At 39.3% G+C, this 27,774-nt stretch overlaps 1 protein-coding gene across 1 annotated transcript in view; it reads left to right on the top strand.

Moving 5' to 3' along the window:
- Nucleotides 1-552: 552 nt before the first annotated feature.
- The window catches only part of ADRB2 (adrenoceptor beta 2), a 72,747-nt gene continuing 45,525 nt past the window's right edge, over nt 553-27,774 (top strand). Inside the window, exon 1 of the mRNA XM_081316319.1 lies at nt 553-2,073. Coding sequence (XP_081172445.1) covers nt 882-2,073 — 1,192 coding nt within the window. The 5' untranslated portion in view covers nt 553-881. The remainder of the gene's footprint in view (nt 2,074-27,774) is intronic.

The following is a 27,774-nucleotide window of genomic DNA, read 5'->3' as shown; positions in this document are numbered from 1 at the left end:
CAGAAATCTTTAGACATTTCTGCAAGATTCGAAACTTTAAGCACCCGAGGGGCGCCAAGTTCTTGATCAACTCTCGCTCGCATTTCCTGCTAAAACAATCTCAGTTCCCCGCTATCCCTCGCCCCATTCCGGGGGGGGGGGGCTTCCCGATCTTCCTGCCTGTTTCTCCAGGGAGCACCGATCGGCTTCCCGAGCCAGATGACCGGCGAGAAACACAAACCAGCAACAGGATCGGCGGTTTCCCAGCGGCCAGAAGGCGCTAACTTTAGTTGGGCTGTTGAGAAAACGGAGGTGTAATCGGGAGCCACGGCGTAGAAGGAAGCTTTCCGTGCCACCAGGCGACGAGGAGTAAGGAAGCAGCGCGGCCACAAGGCTGCAGCTGCCACCGCCGACTCTCTCTCTCTCTCTCTCTCTCTTTGTGTGTGTGCGTGTGTGTTTGTGAGATTGATTGTTGACAGCCTATTGGCTGAAGGGAGCTTTACGTCACAAGTGAGAGTTCCTATAAACTCCCTAAACATAACGGGCTCCCGACAAGTTCCAGCCGGCAAAAGGGTTACTTCGGGGAGCGCGGGAGGTTATCAAGGCAAGGCGCGCCGAGCCGAGGACAGGACAGGACAGGACGCGACAAACGCTGTTCAGGCTGCTGGCTGCATGAGGCGCACCACCGCGTCAACCCCCCGGCTCGCTTGCCAAGCCCGGCTCTTCTCCTCCAGCGTGCCAGGGGCATCTGGGAGCAGAGTGCCTGCAAAGGTTAAGTGGACGGGGACTTGGGAGCTGTCGAGCCGAAAGAAAGCCGAGCGTGGCAGCGGATTTGCTCGTAACCCCGGATCGGCCGCGGCCGAGAAGACCAAAAAAAAAAGCGAGGCTGTTTCGAGGGCACAATGGTAACGCTGAGTCCCGTCGATTCGGTACACCTCGCGCTGAGCGTCAACAGCAGTAGCAGGCAAAGCCCGGACAATTCCACCGCGTCCGGAGAAGGCTGGGTGGTGGGCATGTCCATTCTCATGTCGTTGATCGTGCTGGCCATCGTCTTTGGCAACGTGTTGGTGATCACGGCCATCGCCAAATTCCAGCGGCTGCAGACGGTCACTAACTATTTTATCACTTCTTTGGCATGTGCGGATCTCCTGATGGGCCTGGGGGTGGTCCCTTTCGGAGCCAGCTACATCATCCAGCGTATCTGGAAGTTTGGGAGTTTTTGGTGTGAGTTCTGGATCTCAATTGACATCCTCTGTGTGACAGCCAGCATCGAGACGCTGTGTGTCATTGCTGTGGACAGGTACTTTGCCATCACTTCTCCTTTCAAGTATCAAAGCCTTTTGACCAAAAATAAAGCCAGGATGGTCATCCTCTTGGTTTGGGTCATATCAATCCTGACTTCCTTCTTACCTATCCAGATGCAGTGGTACAGAGCCAAAGGGCAGGATGCGGAGACTTGCTACTTGAATGAGAGCTGCTGTGACTTCTTCATCAACCAGGAGTATGCTATCACTTCCTCTGTCATCTCCTTCTATGTACCTTTGGTGGTCATGGTTTTTGTCTATGCCAGAGTCTTCCAGGTTGCTCAGAAGCAGCTAAAAAAAATAGACAAATGCGAAGGACGATTCCATCAGCAAAACTCCAATCAGGAACGAAATGCCGGTAAAGGAAATCTTAGGAAAGCATCTAAATTTTGCTTGAAAGAGCACAAAGCTCTCAAAACTCTGGGCATTATCATGGGTACTTTCACTCTGTGTTGGCTCCCTTTTTTCATTGTCCACATTGTGTGTGCTATTGAAGAGACCTTGATTTCCAAACATGTGTATATCTTTTTGAACTGGGTGGGATATGTCAATTCTGCTTTCAACCCTTTAATTTACTGTCGAAGCCCGGACTTCAGGTATGCTTTCCAGGAGATCCTCTGCTTCCGGAGGTCTGCCTTGAAAATGTATAGCAACGGATATTCCAATAACAATGGGAAAAGTGACTGCAATGGGGATCACAATGACATTCACGCAGATGAACACAAGACTGGCCAATGGCTCTGTGAAGAAGGAAGTCCCCCTATTGGGGAAGAGTTTGTGCATTGCAAAGGTACCGTGTTGCATGGTAGCATTAAGTCCCATCAGACTGAGCATAGCAGAAATGTCTACCTGTTGTCATGATTGTTGTGGCTGCCAGAGGGCCTGATCAAGGATTACACTATAGTGACTATAGCAACGGGCTCTTGGTGAGCAAACCTTTACCTCACGTGTGGGAAGAGTCTTGTGTTGTTTTATTCATGGGCTACAGAAATATTTAAAGAAGGGCATATTGGATCTGAATATGACAGCCATGTTTTAAACATTATAGGAACGTGTTGGTTTTTTTTTTTCATTTTGATGATGTAGTAGTACAATACTCAACTACCTCTTAGCACAGCAATAGTATTGAACTTATCAACTGCTCCTTAGAGGGAAATTCCTGAAGTCAAGCAGGAATTGAGTGATTCTAGCAGTTTAATCTTTTATCTGCAGACAAGGCAAGAAGTTGGATGGGTTATACAGTCAAATGTTTACTTTTTTTGTATTGTCCATATTAGTGACGAGACTGTACTTTGCTGCAGCTGACTCCAAGTTTTTTTATACTTAGAAAGTATACTATTAAGAAACAGTTCTGGTATCATCTCGACTAATCTTTATTAATTTCATCAGAACTTTGTTCATATTTGGATAACCATCGTATCTTTTAATGTCTTCATATTAGAGCGTAAATTTTCTCTAGTGTTGCTTCATTCTTTATCAGTTTTCTTCAAATATTAGAAGTTTAGGAGATTACAGAGAAATTATGCCTAATTTTGTTTGGCATAGCTAATCCATTTTCAACTATCCATTCAGTACATTTTCCTCATGATTGTAGATTTCCACTATCTCATAGATTGGGAATCTTATCTGCTTAAAATCTTATTGTGGAAAACTCATTAATCAGAACATTTTTTTAAACTGTTGCTGACATAATCACAGCGAGAGACCTAAGAGGAGTGACCCGTTCAGACAAAGTTGCATTATAATATAAAACAAATTTTCAAGTGGTAGATGAATTTAATCACTAACTGTGTCAGTGGTTTCACTTGTCCTTCTCTGACTCCTAATCAGTTGGGAAAGTAAAGGTATTTATTGCTCTGCTGGTTTTAAATCAGCAAGAAGTTTGCAAGCAATTCCCATTTAATATTTTCTTTGCAAACTACTTATGGTTATGCAGGGATTTCTAAAGGCATTTCACTATTTAAAGTCACCAAGACAATCAATATTCTTTCTCCTTCCATTTTGATAAAATACAGCCCACAAGAATCTGCATGCAATGAGTTCTGGAATAAACATGAAACTGACCAGACCCCTTATATTACAGGTATTTTCGGTTGTTAAATTTGTACTCTGTGTACTCGACAGACTACTTTATCTCTGGTGGTATTGATCATTAGCATTCTAGATTCAGTGAGCTGTATACAGTAGCTGTTTCCCCTTATTTAAGTTTTGCTCCCTTTCTGTCTATAGAGATAGTTTTTACCTTGTATGGCTCTTTCAGAGAGCTGGCTAGATAAATCATTCCATCATGCATTGTATATAATTGTGCAAAAAATAAAACAGTTTTGTTGCCTTTTCATCCAATTTGCTCCGATTATTGAAGCCATAACAAGATAATTGCTACTCTCCATGACAATTAAACTACAGTAGTCCCCATGCATCTGGCAATAAAATGTTTATGTTCTTCTTTAAAAAAAAAGTTACTGCCCCCAAATCTCAAAGAGAATATTTCCAAGTGAGTCTTTAAACACGATTCTAAAGTTATTTTGGTTTCATATTTGAAACTGAGATTTCCTGTGTAAACTCAGAGTGGTTGTGGCATGCAACTCAGATATATGCTACAGTATGTATTAGGGAGGTGTATATATGTCATATATGCGCATGTGCATTAACTGAACCACCAGATATTTCCCTGTCTGGAACATGAATGGCTGTGTCCTGGGCCCCACCCCCCACCCCTCCCATGGTTCATTGCAGAATCTGAGGCAGCTTACCTGGCATGGAGAAATCTATGTTGGCAATAACAAAGTTTATTTGCAGTCTCTCCTTTGGCACAGAGCTCCCTCATCTGGTAATCAAAGACTATCTAAAGACTAGCTATCCTTATTTTATTTAAATGTGTACCTGGGGTGGGGAAACTGTGTAAGGGCATGTTTTCTAGAATTGCAAAGGCTCCTTGCAACTAAGTTGATGATTCGTTAGGTTTGTGTTTCAAAGGAATCTGCATTTCTAGACAGACTTCAGGAGCAGTCTAGAAATGCTCTTCAACATTACCGTTCTGTGTATTTTGAGTAACTGGTTAGGAAAGCTTTTCTTCAGAGGGAGGAAGTGGTCTAGTGGATGTTGGATTAAGAATAGGAAGTTCCAGGTTCAAGTCTCCCCCCTGCCCCTGCCAACATGGAAGTTCATTGGGTGACTTTTGGTTAGTTATTTTCTCCCAGTCCCCCATACTCCACACCGTTGTGCTTGTGTCTGTGAGATGGAAGGGAAGATTGGAGGAAGGGCTGACTTCCTGGAGGAAAGGTGAGCTGCCAATGTAATAAAAAAAAGAGGGGGAAAAAAAGACAGGAGGAGCAGTGACAAAATGCAAGTGAGTTTTGGGAAAGTGTCTAGAACAATGCTGCTGTCCAGCCCACCCCTGCCATGTAGTTTGACCAAACTGAAATCCTGAAATCAATGCCCAATTAAACAGTCTCTTTGTAGATTTTTTCCAGCATGTCTCTCTTCTTTTCTTGTGGATTTGCTTCAGGTTCGGTTGCCAGATCTCCAGAGCTGTTACATGGAAAGTTGATATTCAGACATGAGTTGACAGGTGCAGGAAAAGGAAAATAGCTGGGGGGAGTGAGATGAGTGGAGGGCCACAGCTAGTTCCTCTGGACGGCTGCAGAGGAAAAAAACTAAGCAGTAATAATCTTTGGCTGTAACTTAAAACAAACCAGATTTTTAGATATCTTTATTGAAGGTTGAGGTATGGTCTGTATCCCCACATTTTGAGAGCTTGATTGATACAGATGCACGACAATATTGAAAACAAATCCAATGGAAAGTATAGTGTAACCTGCATCCTTTGAGAAAAAAACAACAACGTACATTTCCATTCGTATTTGATGACCTATATGATTATTCTTAGTAGTGGGAGTATTGCTATTACTATGAGCATTGTATTCCTTTGCATAATATCTGGATTGCTGAGCTGAAGACCTTTGGAATTTTTTTTTTCAGCCAAGAGCTATTTTAAACTCCCCAGAGCTTTTCAACTTTTTTTTCCCACTCTTGTGAGCATCAGGAAAATGCAAGAGAACATAATGTTTTTTTCTCATTTTTGTTGATAATGAAAACCTCCAAGTTCTACTATAATAATTTTCCCAACCCGTGTCTTAATAGAGTTTGTTAAGAGTCAACTCTCAAGATGTTACTATACTTATTCTCTGCACTCTTCAGATGAGAAAGCGATTGGAAGTCTTTACTTCTGTTTTGATTAACTGTAGACTTCCGGTAGTTCTGAATCTAGACCCAACTCAATGGATCTATGAAAATGAAAACAAAAGGGAAGGAGGACAGATTGTCCACAACATGCAGAAGAAAAAGGCAGAGCAAAGTAGCAATGTTTTAGAAATTATGGATATTACAATTTTTTTGGTTTCTCTATGGCATAGGTGATAATCAACTTGATTAATGTCAGAATTTGGCCATTAATTGTGATCATCTAAGGGCAAGGACAATTTTTTTAGCTTTAAATCATGCCATATGAGTTTTGAAAGGACCTTTCTCCATTTCGCTCAATTATTCTTTAATAGGTCAGGTGACCTTTAAGTGCCTCTGTTTCCCTAAAGGCAAAATGTATTTAGTTGGGATATTTTGTTATCAGAGATACAATGTCCCGTTGGGAGAGAACTGTTGTTTTGGTTATGCTATCTGGAAAAAACAGAAAGGTCTAGATTTCCTTGCTTGAAATAGCTACTAGTCAGTAATGGCACATGTCATACTTCAAGCAGCTGGATTAGAAGATTCAGATTAGTCCTCAAGGATTTTAATAAAAAATTTCCTAGAATAGAATCTTGATGGGAAAAACAGAGGAGGAAAAAAAAGGAAGTAACTTATAGACAAGTAACAAAGATAGCTCTGCTGATCCATGAGAAAAAAAATCCAAACTCCATTATTAAGTGATAATTGTTTAATTAGAAGTGCAGAAAAAAGAAGGGGGAACATAAAAAAGAGTAATTTCCAACTTTCTTCAATATAGATATAAATATAAAGTTCATTATAAAGTTCTTATTCTAAAATCTTATTCTAAAATCAACAATAATACACAGTATTTCTAATCATCAAATCCCAAAATTATAGTTGCATTTCTTTCAGTTTTAAGGAAAGAGTCCAAAAATGGTTTCCAGGTAGAAAAAAAGCTAGACAAGGTCTTTTATATCACCAAAGAAGACAATTTCACCATCTTAGTCAATTTCATTAGCTCCACCATGATAAAATTCTAATGTATCCTACTCTCCATAAAAAGTAGAGAAAGTAAAAATGCTGTTAGAGATATAGCACTTTATTATCTGAAGGACTGTTATATCAAACAAGGGTCTGTTAAAGAGGGTTTTTTTTTAAAAAAAATTGTTAATTAAACAACCAAAACTAGATCAAATGGTTAGTTTGCGTTTTAATATGAAACTGGGGTTTGATACATTTTGGTTATTTGTGATGTTGTTTACAACCCATTTGCTTCTCAATGAAAGCAAAAAAGTAAAAAGAAAAGAAAAGAAAAAGAAAGAAGAAATCCTGCTAGTTTCCAACAAATCCATTCAAGATTATAGCGGATAAAGTGATGGCAATTATTTGAATTATGTTAGCTGAAATCATCTTTTGTTTAAGAACTGTTTTCGACCAAAATCCATTGGGAGAGTCTGCCTTTTTTTTTTGTATATATAAAAGCACTGATTGCACTTTCTGTAGTTTTACACTTAGTTTTTGCTTCACAAACACTACAATGGGCACAACTAAAAATATGCCCCTTGTCATTATACCTTCTGACTGAGAAAATTAATGTACTGTATTTGAAAGCTGTGGTGCTGGTGTAAATTATTGCATATACCATGGACAGCTAGAGTAACTAATGAGAGGTGTTAAATCGCATAAAACCAGACACATCACTAAGAGCTAAAATCGTAAGACTACATCTGATTTACTTTGTCCATGTCATGCGTGCAAATTCATTGGAGAGGGCTACGATGCTAGGAATGGTTAGTGGAAGAAGAAGAAGGGGCAAGCAAAGAACATGCTGGCTTAATAATCTCAAATCTGATACAAAGCTGACCAACCAACAGTTGAAAGAAGCTGTGCTTCACTGGATAGCATGGTGAGCACTTGCCTTTAAAGTCTGCCAAGAGTTGAACACAACCAGTTAAAATAACAACACTTCGAAAGCAGAAAACAAGGTTGCTACTACCATGTTTTCCTGAGAATAAGGCCTACCCTGAAAATAAGCCGTAGCTTGATTTTTGGGGGGTGGGCCTAATATAAGCCCTAACCCCGAAATAAACCCTAGTTTTGGGGTGAGGCGCATGCCTAAAAATCAAGCTAGGGTGGGGGTGGGGACTGGAGCTACCCCATGTGCTTACTATTGCAGGCGGCCCTCCCATGCCCTGACACCTGCCTTGCCTCAGCGGCCCACTTCTTCTGTCGCCACTCAGGTGGCAATCCGGAGCTTAGTTCTCAGCTGCAGAGGCCTTTCCTTCTCCTCTCCTTATGGCGAAATTCCTTATCTGTCTAAGGAAATATCTCTGGAGCAATGATGATCCTATTGGTCATGGGATGTCTAGCTGTTTCTTAAAACCTTTCTTATTGAGTTTGGAAGATACTTAGCTCTGCCACTCACAAGGGTCCTTTCTTGCAGTCATATTTACCACTTCATAGTACACCTTCATAAATTTTGAACTTGTGCCCTGTTAGGTGGGAGGTTTGTTATTGAAAGAGCTAGAAGCTCTACCCTTCCTAGAGTTGGACGTAAAAGGAAAAACGTGTTCCTGCAACTTATAGAGGGGAAACTATCCTGGGATGAGAAGGGAAGTATCAACGTACCTTTCCCCAAGAAACGGTTGTTCAGTATGCTTAAAGAAACAAATGTAGCATATTTTTCCCTCTGAAAGGGGCAAGACAACTCATACTAAAGTGCATGTATCATGTATGTCAATTCTATTTAGTGTTTGAAATTTCCATGGAATCCTATAATGGCTGTAGTTATAAAGGGTGTTGCATCCTGAAATATGAATGTCTTCAGAACTGGGCACTTATCCAACAGAATTGTACAGAAGAATTAGAGCATGTGGGCAAAAGGAGAGAAGGATATATATATATATATATATATATATATATATATATATATATATATATATATATATATATATATATATATATATATATATATATATATATATATATATATATATATATATATATATATATATATATATATATATATATATATATATATATATATATATATATATATATATATATATATATATATTCCTTTATTGAATATATATCTATTTACATATACATACACATACAAACAAACATACATACACATACACATAACTGTCCAATTCTAGAGGGTGGTGCTTAGCTGAGGGAGTCAGCATTAACTGAAGACATTTCCATGGTCATGTGGCCAGCACAACTATGCTGAGGCTCACAAAATTCTCTTATCTTCCCACTCAAGGGGTACCTTTTGAACTGCTAGGTGGGCAGGAGCTGTCTTCAAGCACTGAGCCATCATATGTGTGTGTGTATGCATCTACGCATTGTTATACTTCCTGTTGTGGATAGTTTCTAGCTATCTCCTCCTCCTCCTTCCTAGTATTATTCCTGCGTTATGGAAGGGTACACTTGTCATCAAAGCCGACTCCATTTGGGTCCCTCCAGGGCATCTTCAAGAGCAACACCCATGAATTTCTTGATGCAATCCATCCACCTTTTCTTGATCTGCCATGGAGTCATTGGCTGTCAGGGTCCTGAGGCGCAGCTGCCCTTGTCACTGAGTCTTCTTTACCATGTGCAATGTGTCTGTACCATCTATTCTTTTCCTTCCTGCATTTTTGTTATGATTGGCATGACTACATCAGATGTTGTCGTTCATAGCTATCATATTTTCCAGCTGTTGTTGTTTTTTAAAAATGTTGCACAGGAGCAAGTTGAATCAAAGGCATTGAAGCATTATTGCTTGGCAATCAAAAGAATGATTGTGCCAGAAACAGGGTGACCAAGTTGAGGTTTGATAACTCTTGCAAACAGCACCTGCCCCAGTCCAGCCATTGTCCCTGGCAGCTTTTCATTTGTTTCCAAATACAGTGATATTAGGTTGTAGTATAAAGATGATGCATGCTGTGTGACATTAAACGTTATTAAGCGAGTCCTATTTAATTTGGAGAAAACACCTTTGATAAAACACTAAGCAGGGGATTGGCTCCGGTAGCATAAATGGCGCTTGATTGTATGAAATGTGAACAGCATTGAAACTTTGAATGAAAGCAGACCCAGAAAGGGCAGATTACAGTTAAAGAGAAACAAAAAACAAACAGTTTTCTAGAAATTTTGTTTACTAAGCTTAGTGTGTTTCAGCTAAAACTCTCTCCGGGACACTATAAAACATTATGTTCTCTGCCCCCTCCCCACTATGTGTGTGTGTGTGTGTGTGTGTGTACACACACACACACACACACACACACACACACACACACACACACACACATACAGACAGACAGACAGACTTAACATTAAGAAACTTAACATTAAGAAAACCAAAATCATGGCATCCGGCCCGCTCAATTCCTGGCAGATAGATGGGGAAGAAATGGAGGTAGTGACAGATTTTATTTTCCTGGGCTCCAAGATCACTGCAGATGGGGAATGTAGCCAAGAAATTAAAAGACGCTTGTTCCTGGGGAGGAAAGCCATGACAAATCTAAACAGCACACTAAAAAGCAGAGACATCACCCTGCCAACAAAAGTGCATATAATCAAGGCTATGGTCTTCCCAGTTGCAATGTATGGCTGTGAAAGTTGGACCATAAGAAAGGCTGAGCGCCAAAGAATTGAGGCCTTTGAACTATGGTTCTGGAGAAGACTCCTGCGAGTCCCTTGGACTGCAAGGCAATCAAATCGGTCATTCTTAGAGGAGATCAACCCTGACTGCTCTTTACAAGGCCAGATCCTGAAGTTGAAACTCAAATACTTTGGCCACCTAATGAGAAGGAAGGAGTCACTGGAGAAGAGCCTAATGCTGGGAATGGTTGAGGGCAAGAGAAGAAGGGGTCAACAGTGAATGAGGTGGCTGGATGGAGTCACTGAAGCAGTAGGCGTGAGCCTAAATGGACTCCAGAAGAGGGTAGAAGACAGGAAGGCCTGGAGGACCATTGTCCATATATATATATGCTACACACACACACACACACACACACACACTTTTTTATACGATGTCATAAGGTGGTCCAGTGTGCAATTTCATCTCAAGGCAAAAAGCTTGTCATCAGGGCAGTATGTGGAATAATGAAAATACTGGGAAAATACATAATTGAGAAAAGTCATCAAGTCTACAAAAATATTTTCTCCTCAGGTAAACATTAACAGGCTGTTGGAAAACAGAGTAACCTGACAAAAGAGAGACTTGGAGACTTGGGATAATCAGATGCTATTTGTTCATGAAGCGTAATTTACAAATATATATGGATTTAAATAAAGTCTGGCATACAGCATAGCAGATACACTGAAATACAAGCATGTTCACTCTGCATCATTTTTTCATATTGTCCTGAAGAAGACAAAATGCTGCTTTATCCAATCCATGAAACCTATTCAGAGTAGACCATATTTGTTGTAATTGTATTAAACTCCTGGGCAATGAAAGTTCTTGAGCATCAACAAGTTCCAAACTACTAGCAGTAATTCTATACCTGGGTATTTCAAAATTGCCCCATAGAAAAACTGGTGTGATTGGACTGCTCATTAAGAGGCCAGGAAGTGTCATAACATTGAAGACTGTGAACACCACAACAGGAAGTACATGGACATACTTTACATACCAAGCAGACTATTGGTATCTAAATCACAAGATGTTAATAGTCTCTGTGATCTAAGCTGTAGAAAAATATAAAATGCTACAAGCAAAGCAGACATTTTCTATAATGTCTAGCATTTTGGGTGAATTCATGGGATCTTGTGATTATTTTCTTGATGAGCCCAGCTTATGCACTATAATTGTTAGCATACTGTAGACTGTATATTGAAAAAGTAATGGATAAAGTTATGGATAGGAGACAACCTAAGAGTTTTATATATATATTATATTATCCAAGATCAAGAAGAATGAAATCTTTATCTTCAGTTCTTCAATAGTGCATGTGATTGTGTTATACAGGTTGCCACAACCTGATGTGCAAAATTGTATTCTGTACAAGGGCACTGCATGAGGAAGTCACCAAACATATGGAGAACTAAGAATTGCCAGCACCAGAAACACATCTTATTAAACTTTAACAATCGGGATGTGTGTGTGTGTGATGCTAAGTAATATTCTGCACAAGGATGCATTGCATGCCAGCAGCAACCCTACCAGTGATATAGTTGTGTAGTAATGACAAGAACGATCTCATGAATATAAATAGATTCTCTTGAATATTTATTCATGCTATATGATCTGTTCACCCCGTCTTGGAGATCTTTCTCATCATTTTGCCAGCCAATACTACTGTGATATGTGAGTCTTGTGAAGATAGTTGGACATGAGGAAGAATGGCATAGCCATCTGGGAAAAGCCACAATGTCACTGTACACATCACAGCATACATGTAGTTTCTATCAGTCACATCATAATACAAATGAAATATATGACATATTTGCGTCACTTGCACAATAATGTCATAGATCTTGCACACATTGCTTACCCCTCCCATCCCCAGAAGATGCTCATAAAAAGGGATAGATTTACCACCACCACCCTGGATAATGGGATATGTGGGTTACAATAATTGTGTTTATACTGTAATATATATGTTGTTACCATATGAATAAGGGACGCGGTGGCTCAGTGGGTTAGGATGCTGAGCTTGTCGATCAGAAGGTCGGCAGTTTGGCGGGTCGAATCCCGAGTGCCGCGTAACAGTGAGCACCTGTTGCTCGTCCCAGCTTCTGCCAACCTAGCAGTTTGAAAGCATGTAAAAAATGCAAGTAGAAAAATATGGACCACTACGGTGGGAAGGTAACAGCGTTCCGTGCGCCTTTGGCATCTAGTCATGCCGGACACATGACCATGGAGACGTCCTCGGACAAGCGCTGGCTCTTCGGCTTTGAAATGGAGATGAGCACCAGCCCCTAGAGTCGGAAACGACTAGCACGCATGTGCGGGGGAACCTTTACCTTTACCTTACCATATGAATAAACCCTTTACAGTATAACGTGTACGTGGAAGTTTGTGTTTATAAGGGATACAGCCCTAGCCCTCTATTAGAAGTTTTGCTTAGTATCTTGAAGCTGTCCCTTGCTGTTCATATTGCCTTTCCACATCAGCTGATGAAAATGCACATGAGAGGGTTTTATTGTGCTCATACATTTCACAGAAGATTGAATTGTATGGGAAGAGAAAATTGCATTAGGGGCATTTGGTCCACTTCGAAAACACTTGTCTCACATTTAAGTCCTCCTCACCTTGCCTCCATCTTCCATGCTTTCCCCTGACCTGAATATAAGTGATTTATTGTGGGTGGAAGAAATGCCTGATCCATGCTGGATTCATTGTCTTTCTGTGATTTCATAATTGGCTCCATAACTATGTGAAGCTATGTGAGCTTTTTTTAGGGTGGGTAGCTTCCAAAAATGTCCTGAGTCATACTTTACTCAAATTACCATTTCAGGAGCACTTCATTCTTCATTGTTTCAGTGCCAATACAATATGCTGAGTTGTTGTCCTATAACTGCAAGTTCATGCCCTCATGATAGTGTGTGAAAATATGGGAAAGTTAAGAAATCTATTAAGTGATATGCATCCACGAAAGGCAGGCTGGTGCTGCTGTCAGCATATTACCTGCTAACCTTTTACTTTGCTGCAGATCAACATGAAGGTGGAGTCTGCCGTGCTAATTCTGAAAAGAAAGGAAAAAACAAAACCTCAGACCACAAAAGCTATTCTTTAGAATCCAGAAGAATCTAGTGTAATGTCACTGATTTTTAGTTGTAATCCTTGAAGAATTTCTGTCCTGGTTTCATAGATCTAAATTTAGGGATGTAAGAACCATGTGCTCCCAATTGGTATTTGCTTGTACTTTGCCATCAAAGTCAAGGGCAGAGGCTATGCTGTCATTTCCCTGCTGAACTGCTATGAGAGGTCTGTGTCTGATCTATATATCCTCACATGTGTGAATGAAGTGTCCTAAATCAGTACTCATACCATTTTCCTTGCCAAGACAACTAAATGACTGAGAAATTTGCTGCAAAACATGAAACCATCTTGCCACAGTTAGTCATTGACAGCATAACCAGTCCAGAGTTTTGGAACTTTAATTTTTTCCCCTTTAAAAGTGTGTATCTCTTTTCAAAAGCTATTCAAAATAAAGTGTTTAACTGTTTAAGGTTGATAATAGTTGATTTACTTTCTTCTTTTTTTTAAAAAAGGGGGAAAGCTTTTATAGGCCCAGATTTATAGAAGTCTCGCAATACAGCATATATATTATACCTGGTCCAGACTAAGACAAGTCTACTCAAAGCATTGATGTTTCCACTAAACATTGACTTGAAATATTCTGATTATTATTAGTGTGTAAATTTCTAGTCCGAAAAGCAGTTGGTCTAATGATAGGTGTTGTAATTAAAACATGTGAAATGTAGCCGCTGGAAAACTGTTGTAACTACAGTATTTCCAAATTGAGATCTTGACAGTAGATGGTTGGCAGAGTTACCCTGGAAAGCTAGCTAACAGTGCCTTATCTGTAAATCTCCTGTTTCGATAGAAGATAAAATTCCTCTTGCCTGTTGCTCATCAGTTCTCTTCTTCACAATGTTTCTCAGCTTAACATCATAGCTAGAATTTTGATCATTGCAGTAGATAGGACTGGAGGAGTGGGCAATAGTCCCAAGAAGGAATTGGCAGATGAAGCCTGGGATCCCTTGACAGCAAATAGATAGGGATGCTTAAAGATAGAGCTCTACACAACTGGAAACCTAACTATCGAACAGGCATTCTGTTTGTTAAGAAGGTGGACTGCAACTCCTTTGACACACACCGTGAGGTAAGAATATAGTGTTTTTAACCTACATTTTGCCAGGGTCATTATGTGAAATAAGCTATCTTCAGGCATTCCAGAGAATGTGTGTGGTGAGTAGTACTGTATAGGAGGCCAGCTCCCCCCATACATCCTTATCTTCTCTTTTTCAGGCCTGTCTATACAGATAGACCTCAACTTATGACCACAATAGAGCCCAAATTTTATGTTGCTAAGTGGCAAATTTGTTAAATGAGTTTTGCCCCATTTTTCCACTTTTTTCGCCACATTTGTTAAAAGAATCACTGCAGTTCTTAAATTAGTAACATGGTTGTTAAGTGAATCTGGCTTCCCCTTTGACTTTTCTTGTCAGAAGGTCGCAAAAGGGGATCACACTTGCAATTGTCATAAATGTGGGTCAGTTGTAAGCCACGTGACCATGGGGGATGCTGCTTTTCATAAGTGTGAAAAACGGTCATAAGTCACTTTTTTCAGTGCTGTTGCAACTTTGAATGGTCACTAAATGAACTGTTGTAAGTCGAGGACTACCTGTACTGAACAAGGAAGAATGGGATAATGTTCTGTTCACATTTACTTGAAGATACCTATAGTTCCCTTTCAGAGAGTTATTTTCACTGTCCAGCAAATACATGTGCCATTTTCTCATGCAGAAAACAAAGTGTCGGGGAGGGATCTAATGTAGGCCTCCAATACATTTTTTCTCTTCCAGAATAAGCATTATGATAGAAATTCAAAATAAATGATCTGTCATATCAGTGGCATATACAGGTTCTCAGCAGAATAAAGAGAGCACTGTTATATTGCAAGCTCTGCCTCTTTGGCACATGTAAATGATATAGAAGTGTATGTAGAAAAGAGGTGGGATCTGTGTCATGACATTCCTGACATCAGATTAATTCCCCTTGCCCTACTCTGCTGCGTAATATTATATTTATTTATTTATTTTATTTATTTATTAATTTAATTTGTATACCGCCCTTCTCCCGAAGGACTCAGGGTGGTGAACAGGGCAATACATAATAAAAACAAGATACAAAAATCAAAAATTATTAAAAGTAATTAAACAACGGTGCCCGTAATAAATTAGTACAAATTAAAAGTTAAGTTAATTTATAAAACCCAACCCCATCCCCATATGTGGGAATAGTACCCATGTAAAGTGGGAGGCCTGCTTAAATGTTCATCAAATTACAGATTTACTTCATACAAACCACAATGAGAGCAAATTAAATGGTGGATTGACCCTTCGCTTTCCTAATTAATTAATCCATCAGTTCAATTAAAACATCACAGAACAGGGCACTGACTCAAATTATATCCTTTCAAGTAATGGACAATTACATTGAACAGTTTTACAATATTGCTGGAAATCAGCAAGAGTATTCAGTAAAAACTCCATTCCGGCTTATCCTTCTTATGGAAATTGTATTTATATAGTGAAGAAGGGGGGGGGGGGAATGTTACAGTATTTCTATTTTTATGTCTGATTACATAAAATTGATGGGCAGAGTTTGATAATTTACTAAAAGTCCAATTTACCTGACATGTGTATTTATACTACCTCTAAGTTTTGGGTCATGTTTTTAAAATGAATTTTACTTTTACTGTATATACTTTACCATACTTTTTCCTAGTTTGTCAGACCATGAAAAGCTAACTGCTTTCATATAAAATACTGTATGGTAAGTGTGCCAAAGTGTGCTGGAGTTTACAAAGGATTTTCCTGATCAGAATCTGATTATTACTTCACTGAGCAAACTTGACACCTTCCCAGAAAATCAACAAATTGTACACCCTGGTAAAAAGACAGTTGCTGCTCATTTGCGTGAAGGATTGCAGACATTTTACCTTGTCGCAAAAAACCCCACCCCAACTTGATGCAGACTTCAGAAATCGCTGCCAGATATGCCCATGTCAAATATAATTGTTTAGGGAGGTGTGTGCCTATATGTTTGCTTTAAGGATTAAGGACTCACTGGTAACGCAGCCCTAAGTGTCACAATGGAGCCTTTTCACATTCTTCATGGCACTTGAGAACAGTTTGAGATGTGCAAAAATGAAATAAATACTTATAACCTAGACATTCCTTGCACATTTCAGTTTTCCCGCTTCTAAAAATGAAAACAGCACCACAGATTTTTTTAAATTACAGTAGTACCTTGGTATTCAATTGCTTTGAAACTCATTAAATTTGATACCAAGTGTTTTTTGACACGAAAATTTTGTCCCGGTACTTATCATTTGTTTGGTATTCAATGCACAAGCTAGAACTTGTCGGTGTCAGCTACCTTGTGACTCACTATATTATTCCTTACGGGAAAAATTTGTTTGGTATTCATCATTTTTGATACTCATCACACCTCCCAGAACCAATTAATGATGCATACCGAGGTATCACTCTAATAGTTTCAAACCCATAACCGATAACATTATATTGTTTTTTATTTATCAGAGGTTTCTAGAGTTATAGCATAGGAAGAGAGCACTTAGCAGCTCTTAAGATCAAGCTGAAAGTAGATTCGATTGTTAAGCATGGGTTCTGAAAGCCAATGAGATCCTGCTAGAGGGTAGAATTTTGAAACTCAATAGTAGGAATCTAAATTCAGTTCCAAATTTCTGACTGACTTTACTCTTAGGTTCTATATCATTGCCTTCAGCAGATGAAGAACTCCGTGCCATCAAAATGAATATTTCAAATATTTAGATTCTTAAGCCAAATTGTGAAGAAGCATGAGGAAAAGCTGGCATGAAAAATAGAAACAGACCCACTCATATGAAAAAAATGAGAAATGTTGTTTTAAGTGGCAGAATATAAATAACCTTTACCTTTACCTAAATTTTTTGGATATATATATTGCATTTGTGTTTTGGAATGTTCAGATGAAGAATTGGATTGTAAACTATAGGTAGTCCTTGAGATATGACCACAATTGGGACAAGAACCTCCATCACTAAGTGAGGCAATCATTAAATGAGTTATGCCTGATTTACAACCTTTTTTTTTAACCACAGCTATTAAGAGAATCACAATGGTAGCTAAGTATATCCCAGGAACGCTGAACAAACTTGGTTTCCCCCATTGACTTTGCTTGTCAGAAGTCTTCTAGGAAGGTTACAAATGGCGATCATGTGACCCTTGCAACTGTTGTAAATACATGCCAAGTACTCAAATTTTGGTCACATGACTATGGGGATGTTACAACAGTTGTAAGTGCAAGAACTGGTTATAAATCGCTTTTCCCCCCAGTTCTGTCATAATTCCAAATGGTCACTAAGCAAATGGTTGTAAGACAAGGACTACCTGTATAATGTGAAAATAACATTTAAATCAATAATAATAAAGAAGTATACTATGGATATGAGGAATCCTTCGTAGTAACGCTTTTGTCTCAGTGTTGTCATATATGTAAATTCCTCATAATTTATAGGCATCAGTTTATAAGGAAAAGCTTCCTTTTGTGCTGTATGGGAAGTAAAGGAGGATCTTTGCGTAGTATAAAAGTTGTACTACATGCCCCTCCTTGTTAGTTAATTCATGAACAACCATGAAATCATTTCATCTAAAACCTCTATGAATAGAACTGTTTTTGCTGACTGTTGATAAAAAAAATCAGTCAGATTAATGGAATATCAAATTCTTTTCCAAATTCTCTTGTCTAAATTTAAAGGTTTAAATGGAAACATTAAGTAAGGCAATCTTTGCAAGCAATACGGATTTCCACAAAAATTCTGATGCATTTTTTTTAAAAGTGGACTACGCATTCTGGAATAATGTTTGCGTGCATAGCTTGATGCTGGAGGAATTATGTAAATTTGAGTTACAGTACTGGAAAAAAAATACTATAGAAACAGTCACAGCACTCTGCATATGCAGGCCAATGATTTTTTTATTGACTGTATTGTGCTATAATATATTTCTTTATTATTTAACATGTCTGGAAGTTAATATTATCTATGCATGCATCCATTCTTCCTTCTTTCACATCCCACAAAAATGGAAAGCTTCTGCTTCATTGTAAATTCCTATTCATACAAATGAGGAACCATGTAAATGAGCTTCAGATCAAAAACTCTGAAACCTGTTGCCCAAAACTGGTAACCAAAGCATTCAGGTTCAGACAAAACAGGAAGTTTAGTTCTTTGAAGATTTCCTGGTTTTGGGTGAGGGTTTTTGTTTTGTTTTGTTTTGTTTTTTGCAAAAGTCAGAGTGAAGATTAGATGTGTAGCTCAAAACATCTGAACAAGGATGCTGTCCTGCCATTGCTTTGATGCATGGCACCCAAAATATTTTGGAAATTAAAGTCAGGATGATAGGAGGTAGTATTGTATTCTGGTACTAAAGCCTAGATTTGTGCCTCTTCTAATGTTTTCTTATTATGGATTGAATAACCCCTCTGATATTTGATACATTGTTCAGTGTGGACCATATAATACGTGGTGCAGGGTATCTGAGGATAAACAGAACTCTATTTATGAAGATGTTGTTTGTTGAAAACGAGTTTAATTAAGCAACAGTATACACTTTAATCAATTCATTCAATTTAAATACATAATCAAATAATACTTGATATGAGCCGTGGTGGCACAGTGGTTAGAATGCAGTACTGCAGGCTACCTCTGCTGATTGCTGGCTTTCAGCAGTTCAATTCTCATCAGCTCAAGGTCGACTCAGCCTTCCATCCTACACAGGTTGGTAAAATGAGGACCAAGATTGTTGGGGGCCAATATGCTGACTCTGTAAGACCCTTAGAGAGGGCTGTAAAGCACTGTAAAGTGGTATATAAGTCTAAATGTTATTGCTATTGCTATTTGAATAAATAAAATGAGTTTCCCTTATTTTAAACGATCTACAAATTTAGCGTAGATTGAACTATATTAGACAAGGGATATTTTCCCATGTGAAACAAGGCATAATGTTTCTATGAAAGGGTACTTTACAAAGAATGTTAAATTAAACAGTTAAATTAGCATGTGTACCTTTTCAATAGGCTGAAATATTTGCTGATGAGTTGATTTAAAACTTTGCAAACCTCAAATTTACATAAAATCAAGCAGGGTGCAAATTTATTAGACCGGATTCTGAGCTAATAAAAGGAAGCAAAGATATTTTAAGTTTCTTGGTTTGCAGACATTTATTAAGAATTGGTTAGGTAGAACTGCAGTAAAATATAAAAGATGTGTAGCTACATCTCATTTGTTCCACCCATAAATCTGTTAAAAAGGTAAAGGTTCCCCCGCACATGTGTGCTAGTCGTTTCCGACTCTAGGGGCCGGTGCTCATCTCCGTTTCAAAGCCGAAGAGCCAGCGCTTGTCCGAGGACGTCTCCGTGGTCATGTGGCCAGCATGACTAGACGCCAAAGGCGCACGGAACGCTGTTACCTTCCCACCGTAGTGGTCCCTATTTTTCTACTTGCATTTTTTACATGCTTTCAAACTGCTAGGTTGGCAGAAGCTGGGACGAGTAACAGGTGCTCACTGTTACGCGGCACCCAGGATTCGACCCGCCAAACTGCCGACCTTCTGATCGACAAGCTCAGCATCCTAACCCACTGAGCCACCGCATCCATAAATCTGTTAGATTTCTCTTATTAACAAAGGTTCTATATCAGTTATTATATTTACTTTCTATGTGAAAATCGTTTACATTTTCAGTTAATGCATAAATCCATTTGGGAGGTAGCATAGTTATAAAATACCTTAATCATTTTATATCTAGAAAAACAATGATGGCAACTTCCAAAAAGGTTTAAAATTGCTACTCATAGATACAATCCAGAAAAAAGTGTGAGAGAAAACAGAATATGCTGTATTTTAAAATAATTACAAGCTTGCTGTCTGGCACTAAATTATATTGTGATGTGGATAACTCAGCCATTGTCACTATTATGGCTTGTTCAACAAATCACAATTTGGAAAAATCCTGGCTTAAACCAATGTCCAAAATCAGCTTGATGGTCAGTAATAGCAGGACAAGGAAGTCTGTGTTTAATTAGGAGGCCTTTCATTTTTCATGAAAACTAAATGAGTAACAACTAAATGGTTCAACACAGTATATCACTTCCTTCTGCATCTCTGATCTGTCCGCAAAACACCCATTGACAATTGTAGTCAGATCTCCCTTACAGCGTCAGACAGTGTTGAACTGTACAGGCCTTGCACTATTACAATAAAGGCCTGGGAGTAAATGCAAAACGCAGCTCCATTACGTTGTATAGCTGAAGAAATGTATAAATATGGTCAGGAACTGAGCTGGTGGACGGATGCCGAGCTGCTGAAGTCTGAAGAGCCGTAGTGAGCATCACAGGAAGCGACATGGTTTCTCAGCAGCACTAAGTTGACTTTGGCTTGGATAGGCAAAACAATGAAGAAATGTTAACCTGCATCAACCCAGAAAAAAAACACACCCATTTTCATAATTGCCAATTCTGAAACAAGCAGACTTTCTAATGCTCCCTGCTGTAATGTCTAACAGATTTTATTCATAGACCACTTCTGGAAATTTGGGAGTCAGATTTCTGACACCAGATGGGTATGGATCTCTTATGCATTCAGTTTTCTGCAGGCAGCCCAGGAAGAGATAGGAAGAACTTTGGACCTGGCTAAATGTTACCTAATCCAGATTTTTGTTTTCATGCTGCTTTAAAATAAGCAAAGGAGAAGAACCCAAGGATGACATGAGTACAACAGCAGCTTCTCAGAATATAATTCCTCTGCTTCTAATTCTGTAGGCACTTTAGATTATTAACTATTGATTATCCATCACATCACACAAGCTGGACCATAAAAAAGGCTGAGCGCCAAAGAATTGAGGCCTTTGAACTATGGCGCTGGAGAAGACTCCTGTGAGTCCCTTGGACTGCAAGGCGATCAAACCGGTCAGTCCTAGAGGAGATCAACCCTGACTGCTCTTTAGAAGGCCAGATCCTGAAGCTAAAACTCAAATACTTTGGCCACCTGATGAGAAGGAAGGACTCACTGGAGAAGAGCCTAATGCTGAGAAAGGTTGAGGGCAAGAGAAGAAGAGGACAACAGAGAATGAGGTGGCTGGATGGAGTCAATGAAGCAGTAGGCGTAAGCTTAAATGGATTCCAGAAGATGGTAGAGGACAGGAACGTTGTTCATAGGGTCACGATGGGTTGGACACAACTTCGCAGCTAACAACAACATCCATCACATACAGATATTTTTCAGGAAAGAAAGAATATATGGATCCACAAAGTTCTAGTGCATCGACAAGCAGCATGTTACATTTGTCACAACAATCCTCCACACCTATTCATTTATCTGCAGCTTAACAATGGAAAGTAGACCTTGCACACCAACTCATTTTGTACTATTTCAGAAATGGATTGTAAACTGGACTGTCACGATAGTTTTCTGGATGATCTGTAGTAGATCCTCAAGGGTTCAAGTTTCCCAGTTAATGGTAGCAACAATAAAATGGCTCTCCTCATCTTTAGCTGTATGGCTAAAATAAATAGAGCTGTGGACAGGGGAACTTATCAGAAGTGTGTTTTTGCATGGAGAAACTGTAATTGTATCCCATTCTTGACTCCTGGACTCAGAATTTCCTACTGTAAGTCTAAATATGTTGTTGCATCAATTTATGTTGGTAGATTTCAAGATTCTAGTAAAACTCAAAGTAGATTTTTTTTAAATTTATATTCCACCTTTCATTAGGAGCCCTGGATTGGCATATTTGGTTTTCCTCCATAGTAACAATCCTATGTAGTAATTTGGGCTGAGACAGACTGTTTGGCCTAAAGTAACTTAGTAGGCTTTCAGAGCTGAATCCTCCCACTTCTAGTGTATCATCCTAAGAAGTACACTATGTGACTGTCACACTTTGCAAAACTAAAGATAATAGTCAGCGTGTAGCTGTGTGGTATGTTTGCATTTGATCATAAAGGGAAGTAGCAGCCAAGCAAATTGTTTGTCATGAAATTTCTAAGGGGTGGGGGGAAGACTATTGTGTTAATTGAGTTTCCTTCAGGAAGCTGTCAGCTCCCTGCTTCCTTTTCAATGGCAGTCCAAGCACAAACTTCTTGTACATATAGGTGTCATTTCCTCCAGCTTTTGACTAGAAGCGGAAGAAAGTTGAGTCATTTTCTACAATGATCAGCAGTACTTTTGTGGCCTCTCCAGCTAAGGCATATTGCCAAAGTGCTCCTAGCTATCAATTTTGTCAACTTTGAAGAAGTATTGTGCATGGACAGTTCTAGTCACAAGCTTAGAATGAAGAAGGGAACCTATGGGATAATCTCAATCATTTTCCTCCATCCAAACATTTTGTAAATCAAAACCTGTTACACAATTGTATAGTATTTGACCATACTGAACACAATTCTTAAAGGTTGTTCTATTGATGACAAGGATGCTGTGAAGGCATTTATTGGAATCTGTAGAGAGAAGGAGGGGATTTTGAAGCTTACCTTTGATAAAAAATTATCATGTGCCACCTAGGAACATCAGTGTGTGATAATTCAAATGATCACTACATGACAGCAACATTTTTTTTTATTTCTTTGTTGCCATCTAAAGCTCATCTAGAATTTTGCATCTGATCCTGTTTTATATCTGTTTGATGGAATTGGGAAATGGGAAAGCAGCTTTAAATTTAGAGATGTAAAAACCATAGAATATTATTAGGAGAGAAGTACCATATCAAAGATTATTCTGTATTTCTTCCCACTATTATAATGGAAAATAAATAGTTCTTTATTTTCTTTCTCTAGGATAAATCAAATGTAATTTGATAGGTTGTTTTTTATTTATTTAGTTATAAAGCAAAGAATTTGTGCAAATATCTTGTCTTTTATTATAGAAATCTCTCTCCATTTGTCTATAGCTTCTCTGTCTTTGCCTATTTCAGTTAAATCTGAAGCAAAAGTATCATGCAGAAATTATCCCCGTAGGCTTTTTCATGTCAGGATCTCAGGGCAGCCAAGGAAACTAAGAAGGATGGAGAGATCAGGAAAACAGCATAATCCATAGAAGATTGAAAACACCTTTGAATACAAGACATTTACAGAATTCAAGACATTTACAGAAATGATATTGATAAAAAGATGATAAATGGTAACATAACAGAGGAACAAGGGAAAAATCAGGAAATTGGAAAAGATAAGCATTTGGGGGGGAAAAAAGAAAGTGCTATTTGCTAAGTTCTTTCTTAAAGGACATTATCATGTTTGTAAGAGTATCTTAGTTGGGTCTGTGACCGTAATAAACATTCCATTCTATAAAAGTATCTTCCATTGAAGAGTAAATGCTGGGTACTGCTGTGTGGATTCACGATTAACAACAAAGAAAATCTCATTATGTTAATGTTCTGATGCAGAGATAGTGCAATTTCTTAGCAAAATAACGTTTTATTATTAGCTATTGCAATCTCTTCCTGAAGACTCGGAGTTCACTGATTAATCTAGCATGAATACAGTTGGGTTTCAGTGCAACCAGCTTTCCTGTGGTGAGTACATATTAATCAGATTCTGCAAACTGATTGGTGTGAGTGAGTGAGAGCCTGTTACAGCAAGAACCATGCATTTTTTTTTCAGCTAAAAGAGTGGCAAACACAATGGTTACCAGGAGGCCACAGTATTTTGCTGATGCTTGTGGAAAACAGGCCATTAGCAGAAACCCAGCTGGACGCTGGGCTGGTAACTGAATCTTAGTTCAATGGGCAATGGGACAGCAATGTCCTTTCAGTGGAAACTGGGACTACCTCCTACAAGGGCAATAGGAGAATAACCTCATGACCAGAAGCTTACTTTAAGGAACATAAAGTAAGGCATATGACACTCTGTTGTCCTGTGCTTTGCTAGTCATCTGCATTCATCTCCTCCGATGCCTCAAATGGCCATTTCTCTGGCTGATAGTAGGACTGGTCCTGGATGAGCTCTATCCTTTGAGATCTTTATTTTCTTATCAGGTCAGCTGCTTTCTTTGGCAGACTAAATTTTTAACTCACAACTCGGCTCACAACTTGAGCCAGACAGTCTGCCCTTAACTATTAGTCTTTTATTTCTCCTCCACTTTTAGTATAATAGCTCTCTTTTGTGCAGCATTTTGCTAACAAGACTTAAGAACACCCATATTTATGAACAAAAGGTTCTTTGATTTTGAGTAGCAGGTAAACATGAGACAAGCTTTCCATCAGGCATTCCAGGATTGTTAAATCCTATGAGTACACACAGTGAAGTACAATCACCAATATGAATATAGCATTTTATTTTGCTTTGTTTACATTCCACCTTTGCTATTTTTATAAGCAACTAACCAGAGAGAGAAGCAACCTAGAACTAAGGAGAAATTTCCTATCAGTTAGAACAATTAATCAGTGGGACAACCTGCCTCCAGAAGCTGCGGATGCTCCAACACTGGAAGTTTTTAAGAAGAGACCTGACAGCCATTTGTCTGAAATGGTATAGGGCAGGGGTGTCATACTTGCGACGTCACGTGACGTCGCGCGGCATATCGGAGCTTTTTCCCCATTGCTGGCAATGGGGTGGGCGCGGTTTTGTTGTGACGCGTCTGGTCCACGGGCCGGCAGTTTGACACCCCTGGTATAGGGTTTTCTGCCTGAGTAGAGGGTTGGACTAGATGACCTCCAAGGTCCCTTCCAACACCATCATCATTATCATCATCATCATCATCATCATCATCATCATCATCATCATTATTACTCAAGGCAGTCAACATACCTAATACTCCTTCCTCCTCCTATTTTTCCCACAGTGACAACCCTGCAAGGAGGGTTGGGTTGAGAGCGAGTGATTGGCCCCAAAATCACCCCGCTGTCTTTCATGCCTAAGATGGGACCAGAAAAATACCCTGGTTCCTAAGTTACCACCTTAACCAGTAGGCTAAAGTGGCTTATATTTATTTGATTTATTTGTATCTATCCTGCGGGAGATTAGCAAAGCTTGGACACTGCTCCCTTCTCCAATTTTTGCCACAATACCTACAGTAGTAGATTTCAGAGTGGCTTTGACTAGTGTGAGACATTTATAGATGAACTCTAGCTACATTGAGAGACAATCCATATTTATCTAATTTAGCATAATTAGTACATAGGAGGAGGTAAGATAAATTTATATCCCAAATATAGGCTTGAGTTGTAGGGAAGAAGCTTCCATTCATTGTTGAATATGTTTTTTTTTTAATCCCATTTATATCCCGCCCTTCTCCGAAGACTCAGGGCGGCTTACAATCTAAGCACAAACCAATGTGCTTAGCAATAGCCTTCATTCTATGTATATGCCTGCTTATTAGGGCTTTCGCCCCCCCCCCCAAGCGGCATTATTACAAAGTCAGCTTATTGCCCCCAACAATCTGGGTCCTCATTTTACCTACCTCGGAAGGATGGAAGGCTGAGTCAAACTTGAGCCTGGTGGGACTCGAACCTGCACTAATTGCAGGCAGCTGGTGTTACTTAAGGAGGCATTAGCCCACTGCTCCACCAAGGCTCTTTTTGTTGGTAAATTTATTTTAATCAAATGCCTCAACCTAATTCTTTTAACGGATTTATGCATTGTGTTATTTTTTTCCCCATCCATAATTTTATTGGTAGATGATACAGACCTTTGTTAAACAAATTTTAAGCATGACATGTGCATGCTTGAAAGTAGCAGCAAGCTAACCCTTCCTTTTCCTCCCCACCTATGAACAAATGTGAAATGGCATTTAACCCATTTTAGAATAGAATAGAGCTGGAAGAGACCTTGGAGGTCTTCCAGTCCACCCCCCTGCTCAAGCAGGAGAATCTATACCATTTCAGACAAGTGACTGTCCAGTCTCTTCTTAAAAATCACCAGTGATGGAGCATCCACGAATTCTGAAGGCAAGCTGTACCACTGGTTAATTGTCCTCACTGTTAGGAAGTTTCTCCTTAATTCCAGGTTGCTTCTCTGTCTGATCAGTTTCCAACCATTGTTTCTTCTCCTGCCCTCTGGCACTTTGGAGAATAACTTGATCCCCTCTTCTTGGTGGCAGCCCCTCAAATACTGGAATAGTGCTATCACGTCACCCCTGTTTCTTCTTTTCTTTAGACTAGTCACATATGTATCCACATGTCGGGTTGACCAACCATTGTCCCCACTTCAACAGTGGCAACCCCCCCGCTCCAAAAAGGTTGAAGAAACCCATGAAGTCACCCCATGAGGTTCATGGCTGAGGATATACTTGAACATGAGTGTCTCCAGCCTGCTGCAATAGATACATCACGTGTGATGGAAATATGTGCTTCTATAAACATAGCACACATATATATCAAGAAAACTGTAGAGAAAATATTTCCCTAGTAGGCTTACTGCATGTCATCAATACCTGGGAGCGTACATTTCTCCCTCATCCTTTATCGCTTACCTACTAAACGGGGTGAACCAAAAGTAATGGCAATTAAAATAAAAGGCAGTTCTGAGCTTTAGTGATTTCCTGAACTCAATATCCTTCTGGAGACATAGATGAAAACTCTAGCCCTGTGGTGGCAAACCTATGGCACGCGTGCCACAGGTGGCGCGCAGAGCCCTCTCTGTGGGTACATGTGCCATCATCCCAGTCCTAGGCCTTCAAGCTGGGTTTTATAACACTTTTCGCTTTAGGCCTCCTCCGCCGTGTGCAAAAAAAAGGTTCAATCAATCAATCAATTTCAACTTCTTGCAGGGAAAAAAAAAGATCTCACAAAGTTGGAATTGATTGATTGAACTTTTTAGTCCCATCTAGTGTGCCGTTACCACTGCAGCCATGCCTATCCAATGGGCCACGCCCACCAAATGGGCCATGCCCACCCGGCACCCAATGATACACAGGGCTTTTTTTCTCATAGAACGCTCAGAACGGAGTTCCGGCACCTTTTTTGGATGGAACCTTGTAGGGTCGGCAAGGTGGGTTGTATGACATGTGTGAGTTCCGGCACCTTTTTCTTTTACAAAAAAAGCACTGACAATACATAAGTGGGTTTTGGGTTGCAGTTTGGGCAGTCGGTCTCTAAAAAGTTCGCCATCACTGCTCTAGCCAGACAGATGATTTTTTTTTAAAAAAAGAAATCCAAGTCATTGGATTCTTTTCTTAAAAAGAGATGTTTTGCCATTATTATCTACCTGTCAATTATCTCTGTGTTGGTAATCTCATTAATACAAACATATCAATTTGCTTTCAAGGACAAGGAATCAGCATTCTTGGGGATACAGTAGTGGTACCATTCATCCCTTTAGGGAATGAAACTTCTGGGATTAGAGTCATTTCAAAATCAAGTTATAAAAACAAAGAATTGTTAATCTTTTTTTAACTTGTTTAATTTGACTATGTTTGACATATTTATTATTTTATACTTGTTTTATACTTTGCTTCCTGTACACTGCCCAGAGTAATTTTTTGTGAGATGGGCAGCCATAAATACATACATACATGTTATGATTGGCTATGAAATCCATTTTATCTTAGAATCTAGGCAGCCGCATAT

Source organism: Vipera berus (assembly GCF_964194415.1).
Source record: "Vipera berus genome assembly, chromosome: 2".
NCBI lineage: Eukaryota > Metazoa > Chordata > Lepidosauria > Squamata > Viperidae > Vipera > Vipera berus.
The sequence above is the reverse complement of the archived record's forward strand: the minus strand, read 5'-3'. Positions and strand labels throughout refer to the sequence as shown.